This window comes from Scleropages formosus, chromosome 11 (assembly GCF_900964775.1).
Source record: "Scleropages formosus chromosome 11, fSclFor1.1, whole genome shotgun sequence".
Classification (NCBI taxonomy): domain Eukaryota; kingdom Metazoa; phylum Chordata; class Actinopteri; order Osteoglossiformes; family Osteoglossidae; genus Scleropages; species Scleropages formosus.
Window position 1 is genome coordinate 10,820,967 of NC_041816.1, and position 23,472 is coordinate 10,844,438.

A 23,472-nucleotide genomic window follows, 5' to 3' on the forward strand; every position below is an offset into this window, starting at 1 on the left:
CAAGTGCTTATTGAAATTGGTTGGTTGGTTTGGGTTGGACATAATTGGACAGCTGCTACTGTAGTGATTAAAGCTACTGCCTTCAACCCCAAAGGTCAGGGGTTCAATTCCCACCTCTGGCTGTAGTTCCCATCAGCAATGTACTTACCCTCAATTGCTCTACAAAAAACTACCCAGCTGTATAAATACCTTAATGTTGTAAGTTGCTTTGGAGAAAAACATAAGCTAAGTGAATAAATGCAAATTGACTTTAAACAGGGAAAAAATGTTGTACTGAGATAGATTCCTTTAGATTGTTTACAGTACATTTCTCTTTCTCAGCTCAGAGGCCATTAACCAAGGTCACTGCTATGGTTGAATGTCCTGTGAGGAAATGTTTGCCATAGTTAGAGTCCCAGATCAGGAAATGGGAAGGTCATCCATGAACCACACTCCTTCAGCCTTTTCCCATCACTTAGAGCTCTTTGAATATGAATTATGGCAGAAATGGCCCACAGTTGCAGTCTTGAGTGCTAAAAGCAGCCGTGCTGCATATAAATCAGGTGGCTGCGCAAAGCGGGGGCAATCTTTTACAGAGCTGCCATTGCGCAATACTGAAATTGCCTGACATTTTTGGAGAACAACGGACACATTTATCAGACTGCTGTATGCTGTTGTCTGGAGGAGTTCAAATCTGCTCGTGCACGTGCTCATTTGTCCCACATTCGTGTTCTTTCAGCCACTGGAGCTGGCATGCTGAAGCTGAGACCGTGTGCGGGGCAACGGGGGAGTGTAGGTCGGACCGGTCCTGGGGTGCCCTGGGGGCTGCGAGCTCTGCTATTTGGGGTGAGCTCACTGACCCTGCTCGCTGGAGCCGGGCTGCTCCTCCTGCTCTCCCAGCACACTCAGCTGTCTGGCCGCCTGGCCCAGCTGGAGAAGCGGCTACAGGAGCTCTCTGAGCGCTCGCTAGTGCAACTCCTCACCGAGGCATCTAGCGACCATGACCCCGACCCTGACCGCGAAGTGGTGGGGTACCAGTACTCCCGAGACAAGAGGAGCCAAGACCAGTGGCCTCAGGAGGGACTCCGCAGAGCTGAGCATGAGGACATGATGATGATGATGACTTACTCCATGGTGCCGGTGAGCACTATTACTATATGGTGCACTGAGTGATTTAGTTTACAAAAAAGGATAAACTAAATATATGGTGTAAACATGATGTTTATTTTCACAGTATTATTGGGAAGGTATTCTTCTGTGTTGGGGTGCTGTGGCACAGTGGGTTTGAGTGCCTGCTCTCTGGTGGGTCTGAGGTTCAAGTCCTGCTTGGGGTACCTTGTGATGGACTGGTGTCCCATCCTGGTTGTGTCCCCTCCCCTTCCAGCCTTGCACCCTGTGTTGCTGGGTTAGGCTCTGGCTTGCCATGACCCCACTTGGGACAAGCGGTTTCAGACTGTGTGTGTGTGTGTGTGTGTGTGTGTCTGTGTGTGTGTGTATTCTTCTGTACAATGTTTAGGTAACATTGCACTTTAGTTTTCTTTGGTAGTTTAGTGTTATGTGCTTCTAGGGGAAGGGGGTGCAGTGGTGCAGTGGCGCAGTGGGTTGGACCATAGTCCTGCTCTCTGGTGGGTCTGGGGTTCGAGTCCCGCTTGGGGTGCCTTGCAATGGACTGGCGTCCCGTCCTGGGTGTGTCCCCTCCCCCTCCGGCCTTATGCCCTGTGTTGCCGGGTTAGGCTCCAGTTCCCTGTGACCCTGTATGGGACAAGTGGTTCTGAAAATGTGTGTGTGTGTGTGTGTGTTTGTGCGTGTGTGCTTCTTACAAGCAAAATAGCTATATTCACAGCCATTCATCAAAATTAACCAGCTTGTTTAAGCAGCATCCAGAACTGCTAATTAATAGTTACAAAGGTAATGAACAGCTTTCATTATTATTGTAATGCTTTTTATTACAGGGGGCGCGGTGGCGCAGTGGGTTGGGCCGCAGTCCTGCTCTCCAGTGGGTCTGGGGTTCGAGTCCCGCTTGGGGTGCCTTGCGGCGGACTGGCGTCCCGTCCTGGGTGTGTCCCCCTCCCCCTCCGGCCTTACGCCCTGTGTTGCCGGGTAGGCTCCGGTTCCCCGTGACCCCGTATGGGACAAGCGGTTCTGAAAATGTGTGTGTGTGTGTGTGTGTGTGTGTGTGTGTGTGCTTTTTATTACTCCTGTATCATTAAGATGTACTACAGGTTATTGCAGTGCATTTACACTTATTCAGTTATCTGACACTTTTCTCAGAAGCAACTTACGATGTGTAGCTATCTATTGTAGACCCATTTATACAGCTGGGTAATTTTACTGGAGCAGTTTAGAAGCACCTTGCTCAAGGGTACTACAGCCTTAGGTAGAATTTGAACCTGCGAAGGCAGCAGCTCTAAATAACAGACCACAAGCTGTCCCCAGTGGGAATAAATTATTATAGAGAATAATTTATTGGAAGTTCTGTTCTTCCTTGTCAGATTTCATAACCTTAACTGATGATTTTAGATGAATTTATGTATAAATTCTAGCTACTGAAAGTCTTCAGGTAGCTTTATTTACATTTAAGTATATAAATGTTTTTTTTTTTCGGTTTACAGAAGAGCTGCAGAGACTAAACAAGGCCTTTTTTAAAGTACCGAATTATTACTCTTTCACCATGTGTAAGAGTTTGGATGTAATTCAGGAGAAAAGCACACCTGTCCTTGTATTTGCTCTGCTCTGTTCTGTCGACATTCAGTATCGTCAGTACCTGACTGGCAGTAACTGCACAGGTCGTCTGGACAATAAGGATGTGGGAGCAACAGAATCTTTTGTTTTTTTTTCTAGGTCAGAGTCTTAGTAGACCTCTGTAACAGCACAAAAGGCATCTGTTTAACAGGTACGTCAAATTTCTGTAAGATTCCTGCTCTGTTATGCCCATTATATACAATAAAGGAAATCAATGTAGTGTGATGCAATCTTTCATGGTGTTAATTGTTCTTCTTGTGTTACAGGACCTCCTGGACCACCTGGTAAGAAAGGCACTCTAACAATTCAAACCAAAAATCCAGAAACCACAGGGATGTGCTGCTGTCAGCACTGCTGCTCATGCTTTCAAAGATCTGCTTGGCTGCATTAGTGAGAAGGCCTGAAGGTCACATGTAGTGGGTGTGTGCAAATATACCGATGATGTGGTATCGTTGTTTGCGTGTTCATTTGTCCACACATTTATTAAAGGTCTGCCTGGCTCTGATGGAATCCCGGGACACAATGGAACGGATGGAATCCCAGGGCCTAAGGGAGACCCAGGAGTCCAAGGAAGACGAGGGAAGAGAGGTGAGGAGTAGCTGCATATTCTTCCTTGTGGCTCTCGGATTCTTTATTAAGTGAAGATCCTGATACCTGCCACCTGCCGGTCATGGTTCTAGGGTTTAAACAACTGCATGCTGCTTCAACACATTCCTGAAGGTATTTTGTGATGGTGCACTCTGCCATTGTGACTAAAACATGCAAAGACATTCCTCCTGATGAAGTAGGTTTCTTAAGGAAAAATGTCAAAATCTGCTAGGACCCACTGGAGAAAAGGGAGATTCAGGAGAAAAAGGGGATGTAGGAAGTCCTGGTCCACCTGGTCCCCCTGGTGCCCCTGGTGAGAAAGGAGAGCCCTCCAATGAAGCTGGTTTAATGGGTAAGCAAGACAGACACTGACAGCGTTTGCATGGCATAGGTTTCAATAATACACTAAAGTATTACGGATATGATCCATCATCCAGCTGACACTCTTTTCCGATGACACTTACAATGCTAGGTTTGCGCACTAAACTGCCTACAATTGTTTTCTCATTCATTCAGCTGAGTAAACTTTTCTGGAGCATTTTCAATTCAGTTCAGTTCAGTTCAGTTCAATCCAATTCAATTCCATTCCATTCCATTCCATTTATTTTTACAGTATAAATAAATTTCAGAGTAAGTGCCTTGAGCAAGGGTAAAACGGGTGGTATGGTGGCACAGTGAGTAGCGCTGCTGTCTCACAGCGCCTGGGTAGTGTAAGAGAACGTGGGTTTGATCCCTGCTCAGTCTGTGTGGAGTTTGCATGTTCTCCCTGTGTCTGCGTGGGTTTCCTCTGGGTGCTCTGGTTTCCTCCCGCAGTCCAAAGACATGCTGTTCAGGTTCCCCCATAGTGTGTGAATGTGTTTCACTGATGCATGGATGAGTAACCCCTTGTAAGTAGTGTATCTAACAATGTAGTCACCTTGGTGAATAAGGTGTGTGGGCTAGTATAGTAACACTACATAGTATCTGTTGTAAGTCATTTTGGACAAAAGCATCTGCTAAGTGAATAAATGTAAATGTAAAACAACAGGAATGGAGATTCAGACCTCTGAGTGTAAGGGAGTGCTCTATTCACCACACTTCTTGCTGAATTCAAATATAGATTATTTATACTGTCTTCAGTCTAAAAATACAGACATTAGAAATCTTTAACACTGAAATTATGTGTACTCTTTGTACTAGTCTAAGACCCCAATAGGCGTATATATTACTAAGATATATTGGGCAATGATATTGCCATTTCTCAGCCATCTTGAGGGAAGAGGAATGGTTTGTAAAAGTTTTTCTTAAATTGGTATGTCTTTGTTTTTGGGAAGGTCCCCCAGGTCCAGTAGGACCTCCTGGAAGTCCTGGCCCTGCTGGTCCGCCTGGCCCTCCAGGCCTACCCGGGCCTCCGGGGCCCCTCAGGGGAAAGAGCAATCGGGTGAATGAGCAGCAGGCCCAGCAGTCTGCAGGTGAATGTGGAGCATGTTTCACTGCAGCCCGCTTGGAGGACTGACCTCTTCATTCTACAAGCAACTCACTAACAAGAGCTGTAGAGGGTCAAAACAGCTGGACAGCATGCAAAATTTCAAATGTTTTTGGACCGCTAAAAATAAATGTCAGGCAACCCAATTGTGCTGATGCCAGAGTGTGACTCCAAGTTTAATTCAGGTGGTGTTTTCCAGGGTTGTTTTATGCTGTCCCAAATGATGACATACTGTATGGAGGAACAGGAAAAAAAGAAGCAGGACCTCAAAAACCTGGTACAGTATATGTATTGTTGTATACATGCTTGTTAATTTCTCTAACACTCTCCAAAATCCTTCAGTTAAGATCACTATTTGTTTAAACCCAGCAGGGTGCATAATTAAATCCATTGTTAGCTTGAAAAATATCACTAAAGTGGACACTACATTCGGGGCATGGATGCAGGATTCAGCAGTAGAAAATGACCAGCGCATCTGGGTGGCTGAGCACTTCTCAGGTATGCCTACAAAAAATTAATTTCATTGTATAGATTAATTACCTTTTTTTGTATCAGTGTTACAGTGCTGAATCACATTCTTTGACTTCATGGATCTGTCAACACGCCAGGTCGAACAGTAAGGGAATATAAAGACATTGAATCCTTCGAGAACAGTAGCAGTGACATCATTGACGTAAAGAAGTTCTTTCAAGGCTGTGGTCATATCATGCGCAACGGCTCCATCTACTACCACATAGCTGGGACCTTCAAGATTGCTAAGTAAGTGTCAACAGCTAGGGTGTGTTGGAAATTGGGGTGCTTTTCCTGCATTTTATTTTCCATTTCTAATGAACTGTTATTTTACAGATTTCACTTGCAAACCGAGAAATTATACACTCTCTCAGTCGAGAACGCCCTCTACCAGAACCTTGTCTATCTCCTCAACAACTCCAAGACCTACTTCAAATTAGCAGTGGATGAAAATGGCCTGTGGCTCATATTTGCAGCCAGTGCAGATGAAACCATCATGGTAGCACAACTGGATGAGAAGACCTTCTCTGTTGTCGCTTACATCAACACGTCATATCCCAGAACAAAGGCTGGGAATGCTTTCATAGCCTGTGGGGTGCTGTATGTTACTGATGTCAAAGACATGAAAGTGACATATGCCTTCGATCTGCTCAAAGAGAGACCCCTGAGTGTTAGTTTTGATTTTAGATCTTCCACAGGTGTCCTGGCCATGCTGTCCTATAGTCCGCGAAATAAACAATTGTTCGCTTGGGACAGCGGCTATGTGAAAACATACAAAGTACACTTTCTTTCTGATTAGTCTTGAAGGCCTTATATCTCACTAATTTCTTTCGCAATTTTTACTGAAGAATAAGAAAAGCTGCAATAGGCAGTATTCCAATTTCCATTTACAGACACTCCTCTACTTATGGTTTGATTTATGATTTTTAGAAGTTACAATGGTACGACAGCGATACGCAATCAGTAGAATCCATACTTCAAGTTGTGAATTTTGATCTGATCACGCTTGCACTCTCTGTAGCGATCACGCGAACGAGTGTAAACAACTGATGCTGTGTTAGAAGTGTTTTTTTGGGTTTTCGCATCCCCTCATGTCTACTAAACACCCATGCTTGTCTCCTGCTTAAATTTGCCCAGCTGTAGGCTATGGTAAGTGTTCCGAGCACGTTTAAGGTAAGCTAGGCTATGATGTACTGTAGTCTTTTTCGACTTACGATTTTTCCACATACGACGGGCTTATCGGAACGTAACCTCGTCATTAGTTGTGGAGCATCTGTACTCAACTGACAAGTGATGTTATACTATTAATGGGAGGCATAGTGGTGCAGCAGGTAGTACAGCTCTCTCAGAACTCCTGAGCTTTGGGTTTCCTTTGGGTGCTCTGGTTCAGTCCCACAGTCTTGAGACATGTTTCAGGTGAACTGGCTTCAAATTGCCCAGTGTCAGACTGTGTGAGTAAATGAGTGTGTGTGATTCCCCTTACAGTTCAGGATCAGGGTTTCAAGGTGTCCATTCCAGGGTGCACTATGCCTCATACCTTGTGCTTCCAGGATAGGCTCTGGACCACTGTGTACCTAAGCTAGACAGGTGGGCACTGATAATAAATGGATGGATTTGATATGCTATTAATGTACAGGAAAACCATTCCAAAGAAGTCTTGCTGTAAACACTTGCAAGATAAAAAGGAACCATACACTGGAAAATTACAAGTTTTTAATGATCTCATGAGGGGGAAAGAAAGTACTCCTTTTCTTTCCTGAAATACTATTTACCGGGATAAAACAGGCACAGTCTCCTTCATGAGATAAAAAGAATTTATTCAACTTACAAAGGTAAAACATTGATGGTGGCAGGACTACCTATGCACAGCGAGACTGCTGAGGCCTCGGCCGCGTTCCCCGTGAGCAGAGCATCGTGGGCTCTAGATCCATACACAACACAGACGATAAGTGAAAGTACAACTGGTGGTATTTAACAGTTAAATACACAGAGCAGACATGGCTTCCAACAGTTTTGACAGAAACACAAACCTGTTTAACGAGTACCGTACAATTAACCAAAGTACAACTAATTGAGCAGCTATGATACAAATAAAATAAAGAAAAAGCTTTAATGTTTGTACAAGCTGTTGTGGTACTTCATATATCTATATATATTAAAACTATTTCAAATTATTTACTACTTGGCCAAACAAAGCCAGACATTCATTTGTAAATGTAACAGTTTCTTCTTTAAGTTTGCATTTGTAGTTTTAAAATAAAATTTATTAATGTCCAAAGATTTGAGTGCAAAGGATCCTCTGTCATGGATAAATTGTTAAAAAAAGTAACACCAACCAAAGTAGTGTTGCACTGAGTCCCAGTTTTCTATGTAATACACCTTACATTCTAATGTAAAGGCAGTAAGTTAAATATAAACACAACAGTCTATGAACACAAGAAATAAGCAAAAAAAAAAAAAAAAAAAACGTTGTGCAAAATAACAAAAACATTGCACTTCTGTTAAAACCAATAATTTAGTGATTTAAAATGTATGTTCCAAACCAATGGCAGATGACATTTACAGTATATGATGTAATAGTTCTGAGCTGCCACAAAAAAAATGGCATTTCATGACAGCAGCAGCAGTAGCATGTGAACACAACGGTGCTCTCCCCTTTTCAATTACTCGGGTTAAAGTGGGATCGAGGGCCCTGCGTTGCTTATTCTGCAGTCTGAGCAGCAAAACAAACAATCAAATAAATAAATAAATAAAATGCAGATCCAACAACTTGATTCACACTGGAAACCACAGACTTGAGTATAGAACCACAGTGCTGGTAACAGATGCTAAGAGTTTAAGCTGTGGGCACAAAATGATTACAGATACACACTTGAAAATTTTTGCTTTGAGTACTTTTACAGAGCACTATCAATAACCTGTGATTGCACCGCTTTTACAGTTACAGTACATGCATAGCTTTCCTATTAATACACTCTATAAGAGATTCTGGAACAAATTCAGCCTTTTTTTTTTTTTTTTTTTTTTTAACTGCAGCAATTTGTCTTTAAAATAGAAGAATAATACCTAGCCTCTGCTTCTGGGTTTCAAGAAAAATATTTACTGTAAGCTTCACTTTATTACAGTCCACGGGAAAAGAAACGTTACCATTTACTGCAGAAAACTTTTCCCACCCATCCTTTAACTGCAAACTTTTACAATTTACAAGATATCAAATATACTAGCCGGTATGTTGTAGCGGTCAGGCAGGACCCTCATTTTCAGAGTGCCGTCTGCCCCGCAGGTGAAGATGCGGTTGCCTGGGCAGGTCTCGATCTGCATGACGCCGGCGCCAATGTTACGGAAGATGGACTGCTTGGCGTGCTCGGTGCTGAAGGAATGCAGCAGCCCGTGACCCGTTAACTTCCAAACCTGTCCAAAAGGGCCCGAGAACGATGATCACTCATAAGTGGAAACAGGAGCAGGCAGCACGAGAAACACAGTGGACAGTAAATAGAGCATCTCAGAGGAGCATTTCAAGTGGGCTCTTAAGTTTGCTTCCCTACAATGACTATTTTGGGTCCTCAATGTTTACCGTTTACTAAGATAATTAGCCAGGGGAGGCTTTTGAGGAGAAAGCTACACTCAGACTCTGCTTTCCATTGATGCGAGCAGATGCATTTCGTTCTGGCCTCCACACGCATATATTTCCTCCCCACAATCCAATACTCAAGTGCTCTGAAGTTGCTCTATCAGCTGCAATAACGAAGATTCAGGACTTCAGACAAATGGTGTCCTGCCAATTCTATACAGGGTTCCCAGTGAATGGTATTACGGCGGTACAGATTACACACTAGGCATTCAGAATTCTTATGGGAAGAAGACGATAACCTAGTGAAGTTACGCAAACACAGGAGGTCACCTTCATGTTCCCTTCGGCAGACCCCGTGACGAAGAAGTCCTCGGTGGAGTCCAGGGACAGTGCCTTGATTGCAGAGTCATGGGCCTGAAACGTGTGCAGCAGTTGCCTCTGGCGGATGTCGAAGATGCAGACAAATCCCTTGCGGCCCCCAGTGATGATGAGCTGCTGCTTGGGAGCGTACTGCAGCACCGTGGCCCCGTTCTCGTGACAGTGGAAGGCTGGCAAGACGGAACGACAGGTTAGTGACGCGTCTCCTGGGACCAGGTGACACACAGGGTATGTAATCCTAGAGCAGAACAGACACACTCAGGGTTTCGGATACTTATTGCCTCATTGAATGCTGGGTCATATCATCTCAGGAAGAATACATACCGTGGACCATGGTGTTACTTGGTGAAACAAGGGTGTCCCACAAGCACACATTTCTGTTAAATAAACAAATATTAATGCATAAATACCATTCTCTACAATGGTGCATGAGGAGTTTGATACAGTTTTTGTGCATCGGGTACATATGTCGGGTCACGTCTGCCCTCACGTTCACCTGTTGTCGTTGGACTGGCCCGCAGTGGCGATGAGACTGGAGGATGTTATGAAGGCAAAGTCACCGCAGGTCTTGGAGTGACACTGCCAGCTCTGCATTTGGAGATGAGTGAGACACACAAATCATTGGCTCAATTCAGTGAAGTTTAAATTATTCACACTCCAGTTGTTCTGCGCTAAAGCATTAAAAAAAAAAAAAAAAAAAAAAAATCTGGAAAGTCTGTTTTTGTTCGTTTCTTTCTGGCCGACTTACCAAATACGGTTTGGGATTTGATGATGTTTGGTTCACTTGCCAAAGGCTTAGAAACCCTTCACCATCTGCAACCCCACACTGCAGCAGGAGGAAACAGGATTTTAAAAGGACTGGGATTGTAAAAGCAGTGTCCTGTTGTGCAAAATTTGACCTTCAGCACAGAATCTCCCATCAACAGTATATTAAACAGATACTGATGATACAGCTACATCAAGGTAATGCCAAAAAAAAAAAAAAAAAAAAATTGTTCACTAAGCTGACACTGAGATAGTCTACAAAGTAAACATGGTTTCCATTATTTGAAACACATAACAGTAAGCATAATGAATGAATTACATGTGTTCCTCCTTTCAGCCTTAGGTATATAACGCAGCAAACTACTGCAGGGTCATAGAGTAAAAGCGGGTAAAAATTGAGTATTGCTGCAGTGCCCATAGACTCCCTACTGAGCTGGACATTTTCCTTTCAACATCATTATGATTCCAACACAGCATGAAGTCCAAAGGGAGCTTACAACTTCCCATTTATAAATATGACCTCTTTGTTTATTCATTTAGCGGAAGTTGATTTTTTTTTTTTTTTTGAAAGCAATGTACAATTATTATTACCCAGTATTTAGCCTTTCCATTGTAAGGTCTAAGGTGACCTACAATGCTTGATACATGATGCTGAACAGCAAAGCTATGAAACTAACAGACACACACACACACACACACACACATATATTTGGACTGCAGGGGGAAAACACGAAAATTACACTGAGACTGAGCCTGATTTGCACCCATGTCCAAATCCAAAACCTAGGAGTTGTGAGCACCAGCACTACCTGCTGCGGCACTGTACTACCTAGTGAATATTATATCAGTTGAAACAGGTTTGTATTAGACATGCTAAAGTACTGATATGCATTTCATAACACATTTTATTTTATACACACACACACACACACACACACACACACACACACACACACACACACACACACACACACACACACACACACACTGCTTATCCCAAGCAGGGTCGCGGCAAGCTGGAACCTAGGGCGCAAGGCTGGAGGGGCAGGACAAGAACCCCAGACCCACCAGAGAGCAGGCAGAGGCCAAACCTGCTGCACCACCGCATCCCCTATATTATACAGTTACACATTAATTACATTTAGATTGCTAAATAAAAAACACTTTTTTTTTTTTTTAAGGAAGTTACAATGATTTAACCATTTAAATAGCAGGGTAATTTTTTTTTTTTTTACTGGAGCAATCTTGGGGAAAATTCCTTGCCAAAGGGTACTTCAGCAAAAGGGGAGATTCGATCTTGCAGCCTCCAAGTCCAAAAGTAGCAACTGTGACCTGGTGCCCCTTTTATTATATAAAAGATGTACAATTTTTCTTTTCATAAAATGCTAAATCTAATTACACACAACTACAACACTGACATACAAATACATGTTAAGTCATTATATTTAATTTATATTTGCTTTTATATTTATTATAAGCAGAATAGTGCTTATAATAAAATGTAGTGGATTCGATCCTCATTCAATCTGTGTGGAGTTTGCATGTAATCCCTGTATCTGCGTTGGTTTCCTCCAGGTGCTCCGGTTTCCTCCCACAGTCCAAAGACATGCTGTTCAGATTCTAAAAATCACCCACAGCACGTGCGAGTGAAGGAATGATGGAGTGTGTGTTTCACTGGTGTATGGATGAGTAACTCATTTTAAATAGTGTACCTAGCAGTGTAAGTCACCTTGGGTGAATAAGGTGTGGGTTGATAACACTACACTGTAAGTCACTTTGAAGAAAAGCATCTGCTAAATAAACAAATGTAAACGTAGGAGTAGTATGACCGGGTTCAATCGTGGGCAGTTAGGGTGCAGGAAGACAGGTCTGCACAGAGGAAGTGGAGGAACAGAACCACGACACCCACCTTGTTTCCCTGCGAGTTGAAGTAGAGGCGTGTCACCCTGGCATTGCCCGCCTGTCGGAAGCACAGCAGCTGCTGAGGTCGACTCCACTCGAACATGCGCACGCTGCCATCCTGGGCGCCTGTCATGTCTAAGCACCAGGAAAACTCATGGTATGAGTGCGATAGGAACGTTTTACACCTCAGCAGGTCAGCGTGGACAGCACAGAAACGCTGTTAGGGTGACGGCACAGCAGAGCAACATTTGGCCTTTTTATTGGCTCAAAGATTTACATTGTATTTTTTTGAAAGGACTCAGTGACGTCTGTAAAATCAGTATGTAGCAAGTACAAAAATATTAGTCTAATTTCAGGTGGTCCATCTTAATACGTTCTGTGCATTGCAGGACCACGGGCCAAAGTTGCACTTGAGAGTGAAGAAAAACACACGTAGCATTGTTTTCACCCTAGCGTGCATGCACCCTGCAGAAATGTGCCGGAAGTAGGACTTACAGTATTGGTAAATGGGATGGGATGTCATTCTCTTCACATTGTTCAAGTTCCTTTTCATAATCTGTAAGATAACAGACATAAAAGTTTTTCCTGTTTCACCACTGCAGAATGTAGTCTAGGGGACACACACTCTATAAACTGGCTTCTTTTAAATTCTAAATTCTTTCTCATACATCATGGAGTTAATATATGGTAAGAGAAAATGTCTTTATATGAAAAAAATAATGTGTACATTTACGTTTCCTTTTGAAGGAAGTTAATGAAATGGTCCGGATTTTGCACCATTGTTAATGTCTCCATTCTCCTACTAGCTGATGAAATTATTACATAATATTTCTCACGAGTTCAACTTTCAGTGTATCACACACTTCCGAAACACAGTTTCATTTGCAGATGTGCGGTGCTGCACACACAGGAACTGTACAGTTGGGAAAACGCGCAAAAACCCGGTGTAACATGTGAACCACTTAGAGGTGGAGCAAAGGGCACCATCTGCTGGCCATGTACTGCTCTACCCACAATCCCTAGCTCAAAAACAGCTATTGACCCCCTCACTGGACCCTGGCACTTCAGAAAGCACGTACCACGCTAGCCCCGGTGCTGGTCTGCCCGCTGCCCAGCCATGGCATCGAGGAGGAGGCTGGCACCTGCGGAGGGGCGAATGGAGGCGCACTGGCCTGAGCAATGTTGGTGTGTGAGGAGCGATAGTCCAGGTCATCGGAGCTGAAGAACGAACGCGAAGAGGAAACCAGGTCACAAACCCGTGCAGGTAACCAGCGTTCAGCCCTAACCCAAACCAGATGTTTGGACAGACCTGCGGGACTCCTTGTCAAACTCCTCCCCAATCCAGGTGTAGGGCTGTGCGGCTAGAAGAGTGGACACGTCCACCTCCTGCACGTCATGTGTGGAGGCCAGCACGACTTCGTTTGTGTTGGCCTAGGGAAAGCAAACAATAGCCTACAGCTCCAGACTACGATTACCTTTAAATCTGAATCCTAGAATACAATTAGCGCTGAGCATATTAGCCAAACTCATTGTGTAGTACCAAGGCACATTGTTGGTTAAATAAATCCAAACATCTGACTCATGGGGACTGGAAGTCTGAAAGCAGAACCCGTGAGCATATTACTTTTTTGTACTGCGTGGACCTTGAGCCATCATAACGAAAGTGTTTTCTATTTTACAGGCATCACGGTACAGTTAATAATGTGCCAGTCAAGACAAACACAAAGTCCAACCCCACTTCAAGTTGTTCTCACCTTATTGATGGCAAATGCCATGATAATATCCGACTCCTTGTGAATGATTTTAGCTTTGCCTCCTGGATAGCCCAGATCTGCCTCCACCTGAAAGGAAGGTCTATATTGTTACACCAGCCAAACCTTCTCATACATAAATGCTGCAATCTCTGCATATTTGATGAAAGGAGGAAAGAAAGCATTCAATATTCATGCATTTTAAACCATGTGCCACATCTCCTGAGTGGTTCTTATAATTCCTTTGCTGTCTGACAAAATTCCTCCATTACTATATTGGAAACCAGTTTTGCTTTGCAGTGCAGACATGTTCAATGAGTTACCGTATGTACACTTTTGTTAGTATATTTCAGTTTGTTAATGTCACAACATAAGCATGACTGGAGGTTTGGGTTAGGGGTGGTGTTTAGTACTTAGGGCTGTGTTAGAAATCGTCTGTCAGGAGGAGCCTGGGCGTTTTGAAGTGGAAGTGAACAGAGGCCCAAAGCAGGAAGCTGCTGGCGTGAGGGTCTCAGCAGAGGAATACTACCTTGGCGGGTTTGTGACCTCCTGCTACGCAGTTTTGTGTGAGTTGGTCCACATGGTCTTCTAAAAACTACACAACACACACCACACAGTCACGACAACAACGAGAAACACATGCACGCACGACAAAAACATGGAATGAAAAAAAAAGAAGAGGGTTTTGCCATAGAGAACACAATGTAATGAATGGGCCGTATTTTTCATATGAACACTTCACTCCGCATCTTAACTGAGCTCTCAGCAGTTAAGATCTCTTACCCGTTGACAATACTGCCAGGATCTACGATCTACCTGACGTCAGAATTTGAGGATCTACGCGCAAAACTGTTGCGTCACTTACCTCTCCGACTACAACAAAGCAGTGGTTTTGATTTACTCTGCCTCGTGTTGCCAATTTAACGCATGCAATCTGCATGAAATTTAATTTTCTATTGTAATGACTTCATGATATGTTGGTAAACAAAGACAATAAATGATATGGGAAAGCATAAAAACCAAGGAATATCATGAGATCTTGTTTTTCTTTAGCAGAGATGACTGATATTAGCAAACAATGGTGGTGTGTATTTGCCAGAAAGAATCTGAAAAGGAACAGCTGTAACAAGGAAACAAAAGCTTATTGGTCTGGCACAGTAGTGTATGGGGGGGGGGGGGGAAAAAAAAAAAATTAAGCCTTTATTTTTTTTGCCCATTGCACAATAAATTCATTCCTTAGTTATGCTATGGATGTATTGTTTATGTCTAATTATGCATCAGATCTGTGAGTCTTACAAGCCGTTGCATCACACACGCAGTAGATCTCGATACAGGCACTGCTTAGGGACTTGCTTTGTAAAACAACTACTGGCAGTAGTTACGCACGAAACACTCGAGGTGTCGTGTAGAAGCAACAGTAGGTGGCTGCTTTGCCCAAATCAACTGTAAAATCAGCAGCTTGGACAGAGCAATGCAAAGGGGGTGTGGCCATGATGATGAAGGCTGACTGGACTTCTTGGGTGAATGGAAGAGGATGAGAGGGGCTAGACAAGCTCAGCTCCAACCCATTACCTCACTCTGCTTCCTCTTCTTGGTGAAGATGTAGCGAATCAGAGTCTCCTGGAGAATCTCCTGTTTGACCAGGAAGTGCCACAGACGTCTCACAGGAAAGGACTGGTGATGCTTGGTCCTGAGCAGAGCACAGGGACACACTTGAGTGACATGACAGTGCCGGCACGAGGACGTGCGTGATATTCCGATGCCCAGGGGAAGGCGGAGGCCATGGCGTACTTGAACGGGGTGTTCTCGGGCTCAAGCATGGCCTTGTGCCTCAGTATGGCCGGACCACCGCCTGCGCTCAGGTCCGTGGGGTAGGTATTGATGTAGTTGGGTGGGGGCCCATCGAATTTGTTCATCCGCTCAAAGAGCAGCTGCTCCCAATTCTCCATGGTCTTCAAGACAGCGTTTACTAGAGGAGAGCTGACCGGCAAATCTGCAAGCACACGGATCAAAAGAAAAGAAAGGACAAGCAAGCAGAGTCATCCCTCCATTTTTCAGATATTACACTGCAGGACATCAGTAATTAAGCCACAACAGGTCAGTTCTAAACCTGAACTCATTCAGTGAACTAGCATATAAAATTCTCAACTACACACCAAGCCCCGCAAATTAAACCGCTTCCTTTGTGTTACGAATAGTCGACTTAAGAAAGATACATCTATCGTGATATTGCATTTTCCTTACTTACAGTATTTTATAAAATTTCTACTTGCTGCACAGTGAAAGCAACACATTTAAGATCCTTATTACCCAATTACTTGTACAGCTGGAGCAGCTCAGGGTAAAGTACCTTGCTCAAGGGTCCTATTGCAACAGTGGGATTCAAACACTGACTGCAAAGTAACAACTCTACCCACTACATCACCTGCTGCCTGGACACTAACCTAAAAGTCTTAAAGAGCATATTTATTACAGCTATACCAAAAGATTTTTTACAGACCTTAGCTAGTAAATAAATCAACAGATGACCATACTAGTCAACTTTTACTGATTTTGCATTCGATTCATGAATACATCATTCTATAAAGAGACTTTTGGTCCCAGTTGTGTTTGTGAGCTGAAGAGCCAACATGTTAATTACAGACAACTTCAGGGAGGAGAGGACAGGACACTGAGCGTACACTCTTCAGCAGTGGATGAACAGTACCTGTGAAATCCAGCCCTGTTATAGGCAGGAAGCTCTTGACACTGTGCAGAATCAACTTGACCATGACTAAGCGGATGAGTGCCCAACTGTGATTGAGAGAAGGGAGGGGGGCGGGGAAAAAAAGTCACTTTACTTCTGAGGCCTACATACTGTATAATCTCAATGACAGGTATTTTAAAGATCATTTGCTTTGCACATATTGGCCCCTAGTTCCACCACAGTGCAGGGCTGAAGTGCATTTTTCTCTAAATGAGTAAAAAAAAAAAAAAAAAAAAAAAAACTGGTACAGCCACTCTGCATAAGGAGTAATGGCGACACACCTGTACGAGTTGGGATCAGAGTGCTCCGTCATTTGAGTGTTGGACAAGAAAGCATCCTCATCATCCTCATCATCGCTGGCCACACTTTCGTCGGAATCGTAGAGGGCGCCACTGTCCGAGGGGGGCAGGAAGGGCTGCAGAGGGCAAGAGAGCAGTACGGTCACAGATCTGCAGTGCAACAAACGTGACCTTTAGACCAGTACCACAGAACAGCCAATCGAGTACAGGAGGCACACACTTTTGCCACAAAATAGTCCCACATGCTGAGCTCAGGGGGTATGAACTTCTCCCGGTAGGTGGGCCGCTCGGCTGGCACCGGTGGGGGTGTGGCAGGGGTCTCTTTCACAGGCCGACCTGGGACTAGCATCCGCATGTTGAACCTGCGCCGGTGCTTATCCACATCCTCAGTTGGGGGTGGGGGCACTGCAGGGAGGTGAAGTGAACACAAAAGGAGTTAAGAGGAACCAAAATGTGTTTTTTTTTTTTTTAAAAAAAAAAAAAAAAAAAATTGGAGTGAAAGCAAGAAGGCAGAAGGGAAAATGTGAAATCCTCCATGATAAAGTCCATATAGCATCACTTCTGGTATCAGACACTCCACACTACATCGATAAGCGTCCTCCTCCATCGACGATACGAGGCAGGCCGATCCAAGCGTCATCCAGCTGACAGATTTACGGTAAATCTATACCAACCATGTGTCAGCAGAACAAAGAAATCCATCTGGTGAAGAGGTGCACACCACTCTGGAGTGGACAGTGTAAGCAGTCAGATTTGACCGGAAGCTTACAAAATATCTCAAAGTGAGGAAAAAATGGGAAGAAGCCTGGACGTGTACTATTTAAAAACCAAGGCCTGGTTTCACACACAAAAGCTCAAATATAGCATTTAATACACGCTGACCTTCGGGTCTTGCAGGCATAGACCGTGCTCACAAGGATAACCATTAAAGACCTTTTTAACGAGAACAATGCTCAACCCTCATCTGCGTCAAAACCCGGAGAAACCGGAATTGGATACATCATCCGGAATTTTCAGTCCACACCGCAAGATGAGTCAAGTGTTTTAAATTTAACTCCAGATCAGCCTTGTTTTTAAGCAAATGTGCCTCCTAACCCACAGGAAATTAGTTTTTTTTTTTTAAACCACAGGCAGGTTTTTAAAGTAAATGACACTGTAAAATTATATCAACCAGCACCAACAGAGCTGATGTTTCCCTAGATATGCACACTGGTGTCATTAGGCATAAGAGCACCAAACAGGCAGCTTCAGAGAAGAGAAGAAGCATGTCTTTTTGGGATGAGATGCACTTCAATTAAAAGGTGCAGATGAATATATATAAATGATTTCATCTGCTCTATGCCCTCTTCCAATGAAACAAGGTGTGTGACACACACACACACACACACACACACACACACACACACACACACACAGTTCACAAACCTTCACAGCTGTCCTGTGTCAATATCTCAGGAGCCACTGCGGTGCCATCAATTAGACAAGCAGGACAAAGCAGGCAGTGAGGACACAGATGAGCAGAGACCAGTGAAAACTTTGGAAGGTATCTTTAACATGACAACATGGACGATACAGTATGATGTGACACACAAACATGGCACAGCAAGAAAAATTACACCATGAAGCCTAAAATCCCCCATAAATTATAGACTCTTCAATCTCTTTTGTATTATATCCTTGCCAACAGCGTGAAAAACAGTCTACATTGCCAAGGGGACAGATAATCTGCTTTTTTGAGGATTATGGCCCAGTATAAACCACTCCCAGCTGATAGGAGTTCAGTGACCTTCCTGTTCGAGAAAAAAGTTCATGATCAGATAAGATCTTATCTTACAAAGACTTCACAGGCTCCGGTTCCCCGTGACCCCGTATGGGACAAGCGGTTCTGAAAATGTGTGTGTGTGTGACTTCACAAATGCTTTCTGGGTAATGTGAAGAGGAGTCCATCGCCCAGGTTTTTCAATCAGTGTTTTTGTGCTTTTGTTTTCATTTTCTGGGAAGTGTGAATGGAAAGGCTCTTGATTGTGGAGCGATACCTCCCAGTCGCATGCAGCGCTTGCAGATCTACGCTTCTCTGGTCCCCTCATAATTGGACCTGTTGATACCTCCTTGGCACAGAGATCGACATCACGACAGGCAAACGCACAACACGGCGTGTCTAAATCTAAACTGTTCATGAAATACGCAACTACAAAGAATCCAGCAGTACAGTTAATAAATCACGTGTCATGTCCCGTTTGCGGTCTTGTAAAGTGGTCCGATTAGCACAATAAGATACTTGGTCAGTCATCGGACATTAGGTTAAAAAGTGAAACTAACAAAACAGAGTGAAAAGTGTATTTAATTAGACGGGGTGGGGGTGCGGTGGCACAGTGGGTTTGGCCGAGTCCTGCTCTCTGGGGTTCGAGTCCTGCTTGGGTGCATCCTCTCCCCATCCAGCCTTGCGCCCTGTGTTGCCGGGTTAGGCTCCGGCTCGACCCCACTTGGGACAAGCGGTTTCCGAGAGAGCGTGAGTGTGCATTTAAGTACAAATCTACACAAAGTGCTGTATTAAAGCAAATTTGTATGATGGCAAAGATATTCAAAAATAATATTTGCAAGCTTAAAATGAGCCTTTGTCATTTGACATCACCGCTCCCAAAATAATGAAAAACTGTATAGGTGGGTGCCATTACGGTAAACTGATTTATATGGGACATTAATGTGTCGAGATTTTTAGTAACAAAACAGAAGCGCTGTCTGTGACCAGTAAAAAGCCAAGCAGTGACTCGAGACTGTCCCTTCAAACCACAACCGTTGCAGAACAGAGCTCAGCTGTAATGGAAAGGGGATCTCATTTAGGCCACTAAAAGGGACAAGGAGGGAAGTAATCTAATCTATTTATCTAATACTCCACTAAAAACATCTCAGACACAGTGGAAATAAAATAGAATGACTGTTAAAACCAAATGTGTACCTGCTTTTGACTCACTGGGCTGGTCTTCTTTGACCTCACAATCCAAATTAATGTTAATGGCTGCAGTGTTGACACATGGGAACAGCAAAACATAAATGAAACAGAGGTCACGGCATGCAAGCAAGCACGACAAACAAGCGACGGACACTCAGAAGAAACACATCCTCTTTTGGTTCCTTAACAGGAAGCCCAACTCTGAAGCTCCCAGATCCAGAAAACAGAAAACTCCAGAGCAGAAGTTTGAGAAAGAAAACGGGGGAAGTCAAACTGCACCAAAAGCTAAATAATGCAACCAGTTCTGCAGTTACTCACGACTAGACAATGATGCGACTCCCACTGTAACATCAGTGTCAGTGGGCGGCGTGGCCCGAGCGGGTGTGACCTCACTGAGGCCTTGTGAACTCTGCTCATTCCCAGTGCCTTGTGTCTCTCCTTTTTCAACGCCTTCAAAGACATCTGGCAGAGGCGGATCGGTCATGGAGATAAGCTAGACAGAGATGCGCCCAGCCCGTACAAAAAAATACGCTGGGGAAAAAACAAGCGAGAACAGCTGGGGTGTGTGCGTGCGCACGCATGCGTGGGGGGTTGCTGCTGTACCTGGGGCTATCTCTGGAGGCCTCTTTGGCTTGATGATGATCTTAGCCCCTCCCCCGAACACAGCAGCCCACATGCGGTTGTTCAATGGGTGGGCAGCCAGGCGGAAGAGCTCGTTGGCAGAAAGCGTTCCCAGGCCGTGGATGAGGAGGCTGAAGCAAACAGCCACCACTGCCTCGCACAGCATCACGTTCAGCTTGGGCTGGTCCTCACCCTGCGCTGATGATAGCAGGTTGATGAGGGAGGACACGCCTGTGGGAAGGAGGGCACGGTGACCGTCAGTCAACGCAGGGCTGCCTGCAGCGAGCCCCTCTTGCGGCAACCTGCGTAACTGCTCGTCGCACAGAGGCCCTCATCCTGAATCCTCTGCAGTGGCCCCCCTCCTCCATGCAACGCGTTTCAGCATCAGGGCCATCTTGGCTATGTGAATCTACTAGCTGGGAAAAAAAAGGCAGCCCTCTAAACACTATTCCATCTTCTTTTTTCCTTAGAGTGCGCAAGAAGAACCATGTGTGCCATATTTAAGCATGACTTACATTTTATTCCCCTCCTACAGGCAAGCGTGTTCTTATTCTAATAAGCCATCTGCCTTAGACTGTTATGCACACCATAGGGCCAGTAAACAAAAAAAAAGGCACCAATTTTCAGTGATGTCTCCATGTATGCTGCATTGCATTAATTTAGCTACTTAACAGACGCGGCTGTTGTACATTTTACCCTTTCATACAGCTGGGTACTTGCTGAAGCAATTTTAAGTACTTGGCTGATGGGTACTAAAAACACGGAATCGCCTCGGACCTGTCTATAGACATGACTGACTGGAAGTGTGGTCCCACAGCGAGGTACCTGGCCACTGTGCAGGAGGGGAGGTGGGCGTGGCGTGTTCCTCGATGCTCTCAGTACGTAGTCTCCGTCTCTCGCTCAGCAACAGGCCTTGGTACACCATCCCGGTGAATTGGTTTGCTTCCGATTGGCTGCTGGAAACATGGACCATCCCACAGCGACGTTAGCGATGCACAGGATCTGAACATGAATTAGAACTGACGTGTGGTAAATGGTGATTCAGGTTGAGTGAGGAAAACAGCCAAAACGAACCGCATAAAAAAAAAAAAAAAAAAAAAAGTCTCTATTCGGGATACTCTGATCTACCTGTTCGGTAGCAACATTGCCAGTACATAATGGGTTCCAGATTTCACTAAAAACTCAATTTACTTGCTTTGATTTGCTTTTTGCCAGCTTTGATGCACCTAAGACAGCAAGAACACAGTGAGCAGTACCTGTAACTGTGGCTGTCACACAGGGCCTGGTAGATGCATGCCGACAGGGAAGCTGCCAGGGTATGCAGTGCGTTAACCTGCATGGGGACATCAGCATGTTAGCACCATCATGGACTCAGAGCTACTCTTGCATCCTGTGCTGTTTTTCAAAGAACACATCTCTCTGCAGAGGAGATCAGAAGGACAAGTGGATGGACAATCCCCCAGTCTGGACCTCCTGGCTCCCTTCTGAGCTACTGCTGTGGATGCGTACTCTTACACGATCGTCGGGAATTTCGGGATGCGGTGGAGCCTCCATCTGCAAGATGGTGTACAAAATGTCATGGATGTGGTTGCTGAGGTGCAGGACAGGGTTGGCAATGACGGTTTTGGTGGGGGCAATGCTGGCGGACAGCAGTGGCAGCGTGGTGGGCAGAGGCAGAGGGGACTGCAGCTGCTTCACCGTGGTTTCCTAAATCACACCACAGGAGACATTAGGACAAATATTCAGCAGGACACACCCATAACTGCTTGAGCACTGTATAAATCAGAAGACATATACATGAGATGCATATCTCTCATTCCATGGTATGAGGAACCCATTAAAACAAATGAGAAAGCTATGGGTGGAGACATGCTGTAGAGGCTGACCTGTTGGGATTCCTGCAACAGGAATATGAGCTCCATCCTGACAGAGGTAACACCTCCTCCCTTAGCTCCATGTAGGCTGCAGTAGCTGAGGAAGACCCGCAGCAGTGCCTGGTTCTTGCGTAGCCAGGCCTTGCGCCTCTCTGCATGCTGCTGTTTGGCTTGCAACCGACGTCTCTCCAGCTGGTGGCGCTCGTACGCCCCTGCATCTGTTCTATCCAGAGCTTCGTCCAGCTCGCCCGAGCCCTCGTCCTCCTTCCATTTGTCTAGCTCGCCGGTCACCTCCTTTCCCCCAACCTTGTAGTTGCAAATCTTGTGCATGGCGCCAATCTCCTTCTCCAGCCAGTTATAGAGCTGGAAGCGCAGCTTCCCACCGTCCACCTCGTACCCAGTAGCCAGAGTACGCAGTTCTGTCATCAGGATCTTCAGGCAGGCACGGAACTTCAGCTGCTCCGCAATCACGTCCACCTCAGAGTCTCCAGCCGAGTCTTCTCTCTGAAGGCTGGACATTTTCTGGCCCGTTTGCTCTTTCTGCTTCTCTTTTTTCTCATCAGTTTCAGACTTCATTGTCAAGCCACCATCATCATCCTCCTCCTCCTCCTCATCTTCATCCTTGTCATCCCCCCAGTCGAGCTGCAAACCGTCATCTTCCAGCGCAGCTGATGGCTGGCTCCAGTCCAGTCCTGCAGATATGTCACCACCACTCTCCCAGGCCAGGCCCGATGTGGCTTGAGCAGGAGTCGACCAGTCCAGGTTGCTGGCTCTGCTGCCATTCTGTTGCTGGGAGGATCCCACAGTGACCATGGAAGAACCTTTACTCAAGGAGGCCCCAGCCTTCTTGGTGACCTTTGGAAGTTTTGAGAGGACTTCAAGAGCCAGAACTGGACATCCCACCTTGAAATGAGCATTAGCTGTGGTGAAAAAGAGCTTCCGTTCAATGAGGTTGATTTCATCGGCAGTGCTCTTTTCAGAGGCGAGTCCTAGGGTGGCCAAGGTGCCTTCTGGAGAGGTGAAGTGTCGACGGATTAAAAGCGGGTGTGTGCGCAGGTAGTTGTAGAAGCTGAAGACCACAGGATTGCAGGACTTCACCATCACTTCTGAGAAGAGAAGAAACCTTCTTAGACCTGGTTATTGCCAGGACAATTGTGTACTTATATACAAACACATAAGCTAATAATTACATTGACACTTGTAAACAGCTGAGTTACAAATTTTTGAAGACACAAACATTTTTAACTGCTTCTGTCCACTTTATATAGTTTCTGAAATTTCTGTATGTAGTGGGACAAACATGATGTATGTTGCTGGGCCATTATGGTAGA

General features: G+C 44.9%; 2 protein-coding genes across 7 annotated transcripts in view; one reads left to right on the forward strand and one right to left on the reverse strand.

The window, feature by feature from the left end:
* The first annotated feature begins 719 nt into the window (after positions 1-719).
* gldn (gliomedin) lies at positions 720-7,524 on the forward strand. 2 transcript variants are annotated; one of them, XM_018763474.2, is made up of 10 exons: positions 720-1,119; positions 2,821-2,872; positions 2,988-3,005; positions 3,211-3,309; positions 3,542-3,661; positions 4,623-4,760; positions 4,974-5,051; positions 5,144-5,272; positions 5,383-5,533; positions 5,621-7,524. In XM_018763474.2, exons 1-10 carry the CDS (start codon positions 733-735, stop codon positions 6,081-6,083), a joined length of 1,635 nt encoding a protein of 544 aa, XP_018618990.2. In that variant the 5' UTR covers positions 720-732; the 3' UTR covers positions 6,084-7,524. The 2 variants fall into 2 exon arrangements, with proteins under 2 accessions (XP_018618990.2, XP_018618991.2); XM_018763475.2 differs by having other exon boundaries at positions 5,147-5,272.
* A 270-nt stretch (positions 7,525-7,794) lies between these two features.
* The window catches only part of dmxl2 (Dmx-like 2), a 35,193-nt gene continuing 19,515 nt past the window's right edge, over positions 7,795-23,472 (reverse strand). Inside the window, exons 24-45 of one of the 5 annotated variants that reach the window (XM_029256162.1) lie at positions 22,154-23,247; positions 21,777-21,974; positions 21,524-21,600; positions 21,093-21,223; positions 20,250-20,498; positions 19,965-20,108; positions 16,917-17,101; positions 16,679-16,812; positions 16,359-16,444; positions 15,443-15,644; positions 15,224-15,341; positions 14,181-14,246; positions 13,655-13,741; positions 13,210-13,331; positions 12,980-13,118; positions 12,396-12,456; positions 11,908-12,035; positions 9,982-10,059; positions 9,730-9,821; positions 9,558-9,610; positions 9,186-9,403; positions 7,795-8,695 (exon numbers count right to left, since the gene is read on the reverse strand). In XM_029256162.1, the coding sequence (XP_029111995.1) occupies positions 8,486-8,695; positions 9,186-9,403; positions 9,558-9,610; positions 9,730-9,821; positions 9,982-10,059; positions 11,908-12,035; positions 12,396-12,456; positions 12,980-13,118; positions 13,210-13,331; positions 13,655-13,741; positions 14,181-14,246; positions 15,224-15,341; positions 15,443-15,644; positions 16,359-16,444; positions 16,679-16,812; positions 16,917-17,101; positions 19,965-20,108; positions 20,250-20,498; positions 21,093-21,223; positions 21,524-21,600; positions 21,777-21,974; positions 22,154-23,247 (3,872 nt within the window). In that variant the 3' untranslated portion in view covers positions 7,795-8,485. The remainder of the gene's footprint in view (positions 8,696-9,185; positions 9,404-9,557; positions 9,611-9,729; positions 9,822-9,981; positions 10,060-11,907; positions 12,036-12,395; positions 12,457-12,979; positions 13,119-13,209; positions 13,332-13,654; positions 13,742-14,180; positions 14,247-15,223; positions 15,342-15,442; positions 15,645-16,358; positions 16,445-16,678; positions 16,813-16,916; positions 17,102-19,964; positions 20,109-20,249; positions 20,499-21,092; positions 21,224-21,523; positions 21,601-21,776; positions 21,975-22,153; positions 23,248-23,472) is intronic. The other 4 variants (XM_018763724.2, XM_018763725.2, XM_018763727.2 and 1 more) reach the window with 4 other exon arrangements.